We start from the raw sequence: 11,101 nt of genomic DNA, 5'->3' as shown, positions 1-11,101 counted from the left end.
TACATCAACAAGACTCCATGAATTTAAATACTGAGGCCAATAGGAACTTTGGGAGATTTTTGCTATCACTATTAAATATATGTTAAATGCTAAATTGCGGGGGGAAGGGGGAGAATCAAGCAACCAGAAATGGTGGAACAATGAATTGGGAACTAACCATGGGGGATTAATAACTTCAACTGGGGGTACAAGCACAGAATCACCCAAAGAGCCAGCAAGTTGCCATGTAATAAAGATGAGGTCATCCTCCTGAGTTCGAATCTGGCCCTAGTGATAGAAGGGAGGGCAGATTGGGAGGGAATAGTCAGAAGCAAAACAATTTTGAGGAGGGACAGGGTGAAAGGAAAGAGAGAGAATAGCATAAATGGGGGTGGGGAATAGGACAGAGGAAAATACAGTTAACGACGCTGTGAAAAAAATTTTTGAAGCAGGTTTCTCTGCTAAAGGCCTCATTTCTCAAACATATAGACAACTGAGTCAAATTTATAAAAACATAAGAGCCATTCCCCAATTGATAAATGATCAAAAGACATGATCAGTTTTCAGATGAGGTAATCAAAGCTATCTATAGTCATATGAAAAAATACTCTAATTCATCATGGATTGGAGAAATGCAAATTAAAACAATTCTGAGGTACTACCTCATACCTATTAGATTGGCAAATAGGACAGAAGAGCTAAAAGAGGGAACATGGGAAAAATGAGACTTGAATGCGCTATTGGTGGTTTGACCATTCTGTAGAGCAATTTGGAATTGTGCCCAAAGGACTGTACAATCATGCATACCCTTTGACCTACAATACCACGACTAGGTCTGTATTCCAAAAGAGACGAAAAACAAAAAGGAGAAGGATCTATACGCACAAAAATTTTATAGCAGTTCTTTTCTGGGGGTCAAGAATTAGAAGTTGAAGGGATGCCCATCAATTGGGGAATGACTGAAGAAGTTGCAGTATGTGATTATGACGGAATACTATTGTATTATAAAAAAAAAAGTGATGAGCAGGATGCAAAATGAAATGTACTACATACAAACAACAAGGTGATCAGCCATGAATGACTTAGCTATTCTCAGCAATACAACGATCCAAGACAACTCTGAAAGACATATGATGAAAAATGCTATCCATCCCCAGAGAATGAACTGATGGTGTCTGAATACAGATTGAAGCATATTTTTTTAACTTTATTTTTCTTGAGTTTGTTTTTCTTGCCTTCACAACATGACTATTATGAATGTTTTGCATGACTCCACATGTATAACCTATATGAAATTGCTTGCTTTCTCAATGGGGGTTGGGGGAAGGGAGGAAGGGAGAGAATTTGGAACTCAGTTTTAAAAATAACTGTTAAAAATTGCTTTTATATGTAACTGGGTAAAAATAAAATACTAAGCAAAAGCTTTAAAAATCTGGTCTTAGTTACTAGCTGTGTGAATTAATCCTGTTTGCCTCAGTTTCCTCATCTGTAAAATGAGCTGTAGAAGGAAATGGCAAACCATTCCAATATCTCTACCAAGAAAACCCCAAATGGGGTTTTCTGAAAAAATGACTCAACAATAACAAAGATGAGTAATAAAGAACAAGAAATAGAAAGTAGTTCATCTGAATTTCTTGACTGAGTTGAAAAGATCTCTGTCCTATATGATAGTGCTGTGAGTTATCTAGGATAACTTTACCTTGACAAAAAAGGTCTTATCTCTGTTGTTACTGTCCTTATGTCTGTATGGAGCCGTTACATGCTCAAAAAATGGCCTTTGCCACTGATATTAAGCTACAAATGTATAGACTGTATTGTCTAAATATAAGGGTCAAAGAACTGCTTGATATAGTAAAGTTTCTTAAATCTCAAAGCAATGAAACTATACCAATAATGTGATTTCGAGAATGAAACCTTGATCACATCACTCCCTCTCAAAAACATGACTCCTCAAATTAAACTCTATAACCTGACACTCAAGGCCCTAGGTGATTTTAGGAATCAGTCTACTTTTTTCCATTCTGATATCCATTTGCCTCCCTGTAAAAATCCTTTTTTCTAGCCCATCAGGACTGCTTGCCATATCCCAAACTTTCTCATCACAGAACCTTTGCTTATGCTATTCCTTTGCTTTAGAATGTCCCTTACCCTCATCTTCCATGAGTAAAAAATATCTACCATTCATCAAGGACCTGGCAAGCTCCAGGGGATCCCCTTCATGAAGAGCTCCCCTCTGCTGGTCTCTCCCCCAAAGGAATCTCTCCTGCCTCTGAGTTTATCCCACCTTTTTAGCACCTCTCTAATGGTCTTTCTTTTTAATGAATATATCTGATCCCCTTCGCCTAATCCATAAAATCGTAATGGGGAAGACAGCATGAATCCCTGCACAGTGCCTCACTAGAACACTGTCCTTCACAATAATGAGTACTGTTTTTATATCATTTTATTCCCCGAAAACTTGAAAATGAGAGAAACCATAAGGCTTGTACTGAAAACTTTTCACATCTGTATGCATGTTAAAGGTTTTAGAGGGAAATGAATCAAGCAAAGGATAATGATGTCTTTGATCCCCTGCCCTCTTCCCCACATTAAGGCATTGCTGAAAAGTATTCCTGTTAACTTCAAAGATCCAAGCTATTACTTTTCTCAGTATGGCTTCTGTTACACAAATGGTTGATTATGCTTAAGGTTCACCATTCATTTTTCAAACACCTTAGTTTGCCTTCAAATTCTGGATTGTAAATAACTTAAAATATACACTGAGTTTTACATTGTAACTATTTATGTCATTCCTTTGTATTATATTAAGCAAAATTACCTACATATATGAAAATGCATTAATAAATATGTTTGCTTTTAATAAATTAACAAATAAATGAAAGAAGGGAATGGGGAAGGAAAAGAGGAAAGCGAAAGAATCATTTTATAAGATAAGCTCCTGGCAGGATGAAATGATACCTATGTGATCCAATTCTTTCTAACCCTTACACCTTAGTATTTTAACAGATAAGGATGATGTCCATTACACAGGATTATTTTAGAAAATTCACTGTAATATCAGCTTCAGAATTTCTAAAGTCTAGGTGTATTAGATCCTAATCCATCAGCTTTCCAGTTTTCAGAGTTCAGAAACAAAAGACTATCTGGGCAATACTGCCACCTACTGACAAGTATTTAAGAAACATTCATGAAGGCAAGAGATAATCCAACTGAAGAACAAGAAAGGACAAACATGAAAATTGCATGACTTTTAACTACTTTTCCTAAAGGGAATTTGTAGGGAATGTTCGATAACATTTGCGACAACAGTTCTTAATAGCACCAAATTATAAGGAACTCATTCAGAAAAGATAAGCGTATATAATAAAAACAGAACCCTTTCTATCTTTTAGAAACCTAGCTCTTGTACTTTCTACCCTGCAACAGTCTCCTTTAGAGTAGTTCCACATGACCCCAACACATTTGGTTTCTCTTTTGTGCTCTCTCAAAAAAACAAACAGGCAAGACATCCAACTCATGGAGTTAAAATTCAAACAAAAAAGACAGTGAGGAACTCTGGGGACTCAGGGTAGATGACAACATTATTTTAACATCAGAAAATTCTACCTTCAAAGCTTATACCAAAGGACAATGAAATATAGCATCGAAGAAGGTTGTTGTTATTTGTCTTTTTAGAAAACATTTAAGGGAAAGATTTTTCTGTTTGTTTGTCTTTTTGGAGAGAAAGAAGCAAAGTGTTGCCCTGATAAAGGGAAATGAATGTCATCCTGATGCTCCAATTGGAGGCATCAAAATTATGAACTGAATCTCAAAATCTAGCCACCTTCTCTTCTCATTCCCAAAACCTGGTGCCCTTTCCAGGGTGCGTATGGGACAGTGGTGATGGAGAAAGAGCTGACAAGAATGGCAGGAAAATTTCACTCCTCCAATTGATTTTAAGCAGCATCGATGTGCTTCCTTTGTTCACAAAGTTCAGACATCTGGTTCCTGATAAAAATATTCCCTGTGAACCTTGTTTGTTTCCTCATGTTAGGTTATTTTCATGATAATGCTGATAATGATGGAAAGGTAAAGCATTATTTGGCATACATTTCATTAATATGTTGTGAAAATCAGGCATAAGGCAAAATCCCCATTGAAATCTGTTAAACGAGAGAAGTCAACAAGAGGGGAAAACAAGAAAAAAAACCAATTTTATGTCTCCCACATGTCTTTCCGCTTGGAAAGTTACATAATAGCCAATGAAGAGTGGAAATTATTTGGAACTAAAAAAAAAAATCAACAATTATAGCCTTTTTGGTTGAGCATGACTCATGCATTCATACAATTAGAAGTAATAATTCAAGAGAGAAGATAGATTAAGAAAAATGCATTTAATTATAAAAGATCTTATTTAAATAATAAAAAAGAGAAATGGCACGAAATCACCACAGTTATTTAAGTGATCATTTCCACAGGATGCTTTTGTAATTATACGCTGAAAATTCACAACTCTTCTTCTTAACAACACTTTCCTCTTAATTAAAATGACATCAAGGGTTCCTGATAAAATGTATAAATTTTCCTAAGTCCTACCAAAAAGTGTCATAAACACAGTTTGTTGAGTTACTCATTTACATTGCCTTTTATTTACTACACTCAAAACTCATAAAATATTTAACATTTCTCTTCCATTTGATCCTTCTTATTTACAGTATAGTCTCAAGATCTCTAGTCACAATATGGTTTGTGCGATAAAATTCCTGTGAATGGTACTTTCCACTACATATAACAAATTTATTCTGATTATTTTTAAAATAAGTCCATGAATATCAGCCTGTTCAAATGCACTGGGTCCTACCAACTAGAATGATGCTAATCAGCAGACTTTTACGACTCAGCAACTGTATAGAATGCATTCTCGAACCATTACTGCAATACATGACCTCACATACATTTCTAATTCTGCTATGATAATGCGGAGCACCAGCTACCACTCTTTAAATTCCATTTATAGGAATACAAAGCGTTCTAAGTGGTTTGGCTTTCACTCTCTTGTTATCCACAATCCCATTCCTCGTGGTGGATATGTTTTATTTATTCTCAAACATTAGTATTTCGACACCTCAGTGATAATTGGCAGTTTTTGACAGTCTCATTTTCTTGACAGTGGATAGAGTTCTGTGCACGTGTCAGATATATGCAAAAAAATTTCTGAATCACCTCATGTGATATGGCAGGAGTAGCAAATAATTGCTAAAACAATGCCTCACTAATGTGAACATTAGCATTCTAACATTCCAAGATGTGCTACTCAAGTCAGCTGGTTCTAAGAGATGTACTATTTTAATAACTAGTCACATTTGGAATGTATTATCATCAAGGAAAAAAAAACCCTTTTTTAAAAATAATGTAATCCTCATTCATGGATCTAAAAATGTACAGAGTATATATGATCAGAAAGGGGTGTGGGAATTCATACACATATATTTTCCTATAATATTAAATCCAATAACCTCCACTAACCAGCACATGTTACAGAGTACATAACACAGGCCATAAACCAATTAATTTCCTCTGTATCTCACTCAAGGGGCTTTTGTTTCCTAATAATAATAAAATCCATTATTCTGGCAGGAGCACAAATCATATTAAAAAGAAGGAAAATATTCTTTAGGCTGTGCCAAACGGGAACAAAGTCAAGGGAGATTTATTTTTTATAAGGCTTCAAAGTGTCACTCATTAATAGTAGGGCATATTAGAATAACAAAAGAATCCCACTATTTCTTTCATTTTCGGCAATCCAACAATTGTCGTTAAGTCAGTCCACGTAATTGTCTTCAGTGTGTAAGTCTTCTACGAAGGCTTGGACTTTATAACCCACTCAGCATTTGGGTTGAGTTGATATAAGTCCTTCATATAAGTATCATCCTCAAGGCAGCGTTCTCCTATTAAAGACACATATGTTACCAATTTACAGTGGTGGAAATGTCAATGTTATTTTTAAATCTAGCATCTTTGATCTAGAACTAGAAGGCATCTCAGAGGCCATCTAATCCAAACCCTTCTTTATGAGGAAGGAGATGCCAGAGGTTAAGTCACTTGCACAATGTCACATGGGCAATAAGTGGCAGAGGAGGAATTTGAACTCAGAGTCTGACTCTAGAGTCAACACTCTTTCCATGGTACAAGACAGATTCACATTTAAATTCAGAAGCCTTGGGACTTAAAAAAACACCACAGCTTCTCATACCCTATTTTCTTCATCTCCAAAATTATTACCAAGGACAGTATTGCAGAACTGTAAGTAAATATATATATATATATATATATGCACATATATATATTACATGAATAAAGGAATTATTAACATAGAACATCCATAGATAACTAGTATTTTTAAAAAAACTAAAGAAATAGGGCTTGAAATATTCTAAATGAAGAATTTCAAAAGATTCTTTAAAAGTTCAGGGTCAACAATTCTGAAAACATCTTCGTATCAATAATATTTTCTTCTGATGTCCACCAGAAGCTTTCTTTTCGGGGCAGCTAGGGGGCACAGTGAGTAGAGCACTGGCCCTGGAGTCAAGAGGACCTGAGTTCAAATCTGGCCTTAGACACTTGACACACTTACTTGCTGTGTGGCCTTGGGCAAGTCACTTAACCTCAATTGCCCTGCCTTCCCCCCTCCAAAAAAAAAAATTTTCTTTTCATAGGGCATGCCATATGTTATTCTTAACTCCCAAGAGCAAAGATGAAAAACTTAAAATTTAACTTAAACAAGAAGGAAGTAGCTATGCATCTTATGATTAATTTTTACAAAAATAGAATGAGAAAGATTTTAACTTTAAATTTCAAATGTTCTTAAAATTTTAAGATTGCAATACTGCTTCATTTACAGGCAACATCTTTTTTTTTTAAGTATCACAAACAAGCTCACCTAAATTAAGTTTTCATTTTGAATAGATTCATAAAATCGTAGATTGTTATAGTTGAAAGGGGACTTAGGGATCATCCATGTTCAATCTCCTCCTTTTACAAGTGAGAAAACTAACGCCCAGAGAAGTTAAGTGACTTCCCCTTGATCAAACCACGAGTTGGCAATAGATATGAGACTTTACCCTAAGTCTCCTGATTCTTAATCCAGCGGTCTGTGGGATGTTCAAAATCATTACTTTAAAATTAAAATATTCTTTTCTTTAATTTCTTTTTTAAGCCATTTTCCATAATCATTTTCAATTTCTTAATAAAAAATAAAGTTATTATTCTTTTTTTAAACGATAAAAAAGAGATCTTTTTATACTGAAATTCTTTTAATTGTCCATGAAACATTGCAAAAAGATTAAAAAATCCATTTATGCTATTTCCATTCTCCTCAAACAATGTTATAAGTTCCCAATATGTATGGAATAGTAGGCAAACACAACAAAAGTAGAGTCAGAGGCATTTCAGGTTACTTTCTTTAAAAAAAAACCCCATAACATTAAAAATGCTTTTTTGGCACTAAGCGCCCCATTCCTACAGGTAAGCTGTCATTCAAGTGTGGAGGAAGTAGGGTTTGAGAAATCTGTATCCCTAGAGAGTACAGGAGTCTTCTCTGTTGCAGGAAATTTGCCTGAATTTGAAGTTAAACTCAGGAGAAGAGTTTATGCAGAGGTGACTCACACAGAGTCCGAAGAGAGAGTCTTGGCCAAGAAGGATCCTTCTTAAAAAGCAATTAAGTAGATCGTAGACAAAATCATGACTCAGCAGCATCTAAAATATTATTTTATATGCTTGACCTATTTCGCTCCAGAGATTACAAATGTGAGCTCATACGGGGAAAGTAGAAAAACCCAGTCTTACCAATATTTCCTCCTATTTCATACAAAAAAACTTCCCCTTTCTTGAGCGTCTGGACAACTCCACTGTTGGAAAGAAAACAAACTGATTAGTCACACCATCAAACAGCTTGCAATCATATTCTTTTAATGTGCTAAGGGGATTCTAGGCTGTACGGAAAATTCACGACTTAGACACACTGTAATTATCTACACATTTCTACTCTTCCCATCTGCTAAATGTGCAGAATCAGTAATAAGATGTCACCTGTAAATTAATATTAACTCAGCCACTCATGCATATCAAAGCAAAATAATAAATCACTATGTAAAGACATAAAATTTAAAAGAAAATGTCCAACACATCAATTACCAATAAAATTATTAATATAAAAATTCATGGTTTCTGGTATTGAAATATCTAAAGACATAAGATTTCAAAGAAAATAACACACTAATCTCCAATAATGTATGGTATCCAGGCACCAAATAGACACTTAAATAGCTGTTAAAATGAAATACTTCTACTCTATTTTTCACATTTCTTTCATTCATTCAATAAATATTTACCAAGCATAGCACTGTGATTGTGTCCTAAGAGGAATACCAAGATGTATAAGACCTAGTCTTTACCCTAAGGAACTTAAAATTCAATTGGAGAGACATACATTCATTATGAATATGTTTTCAATCTTAGGAATATATTAAAAGGAACCAGTTATATTTGTGGAACCAAGATTTCCAGGAAGTTGTTTATTTTTAAGGTTTTTTTTTTTCTCTCCCTAGGACCGTTGGGTTCTATTTGGTGTACTAACACAACAGCTTGGAAAAAAAAAACAAACAAACAAAAAAAAAAAAACGAGAGGCAGCATGATACCATAGAAAGTGTGCTTGCTCTAGAGTCAGAATTCTCAAACTTAAATCCCTCCCCTAGTTCACCTTTATCACCTGTGTGAATTTGGGCAAGTTGCCTGTAAGTCTTTAAACCTAGTCAATCAACAAGCACTTATTAATCCCTTAGTATTAAGCCTCAGCATACAAAGAAAGGTAAAATTTGAGGCTGCCTTCAACTGAGGAGCTCCCATACCAATGTAGAAGACAGCATGTAAATAACAATGTACACACAAGATATACTGATGGAAGGATAGGGTGGATGACCTCAGGAGGGTAGATGGAAAATACTGCCAGAAGGAGAGGGACTAGGAGCGGTTAGGGGTCTGGTGGGGGGGGGGGGGGCGGGGAAGAAGAGACCAGGGACTAGGAGTGGGTCGGGGTCTGGTGGAGGGGAAAGAAGAGACCAGGAAAGGCCTCTTGTCCAAGATGAGAACCAAAGTTCATTTTGAAAGAAGCTGGGGAAGTGAAGATGCAGAAGTGAAAAATGAACATTCTATTACTGGGAAACAGCCAGCAAAGGAACGGAATCAAGAGATGAAGGGTCAAGTGTGTGACAAAGAACAAGCGAAGCCAGTGAAGCTGAAAGGCATGATGGGAGAGGGAAGTAAGTCATAAGAAAGCAGGATAGGAAGGAAGCATTAAAGTGATGAAATGCCGAAAAGACAAGCCGACATAGGATCTTGGAGGTAATAGGGAGCCATTTGGAGCTCACTGAGCAGTAGAGGAGACACACTAAGACCTAGGCTTTATTGGGGAAATCACTTTAGTAATTTCTTCTTCTGTAAAAGGAGAGTTGGAGTAGATGGCCTCCCCCAAGGGCCCTTGTGGCTCTAAACCTATGATTTTATGACCTTACGCACTCTAAGTAGTCATTGCTTTTCCAGTAAGCATTTGCTTTGGAAGTATAGCTTGATAATAGGATTGTGATGTAGAGACCATCCAGAAGATAGGGTCCAGTGAGTGGAGTCATGGCTATAGTATACCCTACTATAGTTACTATAAAGGGGCCCTAGCTCTGGTATTTAATAATTGCATGACTATATGGCAAGTCATTTAACCCCTCTGAGTCGGTCTGTCTTTCCTCATCTGAAACATTGGGATAATAATATGCTTGTTACCCATTTAATGCAGGTAGGTGATACAGTGAATAGAGTGCTGGGCCTAGAGTCAGGAGGTCTCATCTTCCTGAGTTCAAATCTGTCCTGGGACACTTCTTAGCTGGGTGACCCTGGGCAAGTCACTTAACCCTGTTTGCCTCACTTTCCTCATCTATAAAATGAGCTGAAGAAGGACATGGCAAACCACTCTGGTATCTTTGCCAAGAAAACCCCAAATAGGGTTACAAAGTTCAACACAACCAAACAAGTGAACAACCCATCTAAAACACTCAATAAATATTATTGACTTGGTATATATAGGCTTTGCATGTACGAAATGCGTACAAGTTACATCCCTCTCAGTAGAATGTAAATTTCTTGAGGACAGGAAGGGCTTCTTTTTGTTGTTTTGGCATCCTCAGGCCGCAGCACAGCGCATAAAATACCCGAAGTGCATAATGTGCACTTAATGAATTCAATCAAAAAGTCTTTATCAATGTGAGCTCTTCCTATGGGGAAAGCATTTTACTGAATGCTAAAAGAAGAGGAGGAAAGAAGAAGGAGGAAGGAGGAAGGGGGAAGGGGAAGAGGGGGAGGAGAGCAAAGGTTAACCCATATACCCCCTCCTTTCAGGAATTTGTAGTCAACTTTATCAGATACCATGCACCCATGAAGCAACCTGAGAACAATTTGCACAATCACATCTAAGGTGTGACTTTAAATTAGAGAGATTAATTTCACAGGCACACAGGAAAGCCAGTCTCATTGGTGCAATGAAATGCAAAATAATAAAGTACAGGGTAAATGTGGCAGGGGAAAAAATGAATAATTAGAATGAGGCTGTTCCCAAAGACCATTTTCAGTAGGAGGAATAACATGGAAATAATAATTCTGACTACATAGCATTTTTACAGTTTGTGCATGATCTTATCTAATCTTTGGGGTCTTTTTTTTTTGCCATCACTCTCAGTTCCAAAGGACTCAACCCCCATCCTTCCTGTGCTACCCTTCTCTTTTGATCTTCGCTACTCTGTAAAATAGGCATCATCTATACCATCCCTATTTTACAGATGAAGAAACTGAGGCTCAATGAGTTTTAAGTGACTTGTATAAGGTAACAAAATAAAGCCTACGGGCATCCCATTTTAAGTTCACTGTTCTCTCAGGCAGCAATATATATAGAGAGAGTGGAAATGGATTGGATCCATTGGAAAAAAGAAGTCAGTTAAAGAGATATAAGATGAGAGTAAAAAAAGGGATTGGTAAACAAACCTTTGGACTGGAACCTTTGGAACCACTTTGGATTCTGAGAGATAGATTGTCATTTTACCT

General features: G+C 36.4%; 1 protein-coding gene across 1 annotated transcript in view; it reads right to left on the bottom strand.

Annotated features, from left to right (window-relative positions):
• Nucleotides 1–4,333: 4,333 nt before the first annotated feature.
• Nucleotides 4,334–11,101, bottom strand: part of ARHGAP18 (Rho GTPase activating protein 18) — a 174,219-nt gene continuing 167,451 nt past the window's right edge. Inside the window, exons 14-15 of the mRNA XM_036767994.1 lie at nt 7,804–7,865; nt 4,334–5,906 (exon numbers count right to left, since the gene is read on the bottom strand). Of these exons, the coding sequence (XP_036623889.1) occupies nt 5,815–5,906; nt 7,804–7,865 (154 nt within the window). The 3' untranslated portion in view covers nt 4,334–5,814. The remainder of the gene's footprint in view (nt 5,907–7,803; nt 7,866–11,101) is intronic.

This window comes from Trichosurus vulpecula, chromosome 7 (assembly GCF_011100635.1).
Source record: "Trichosurus vulpecula isolate mTriVul1 chromosome 7, mTriVul1.pri, whole genome shotgun sequence".
Taxonomy (NCBI): Eukaryota; Metazoa; Chordata; class Mammalia; order Diprotodontia; family Phalangeridae; genus Trichosurus; species Trichosurus vulpecula.
The sequence above is the reverse complement of the archived record's forward strand: the minus strand, read 5'-3'. Positions and strand labels throughout refer to the sequence as shown.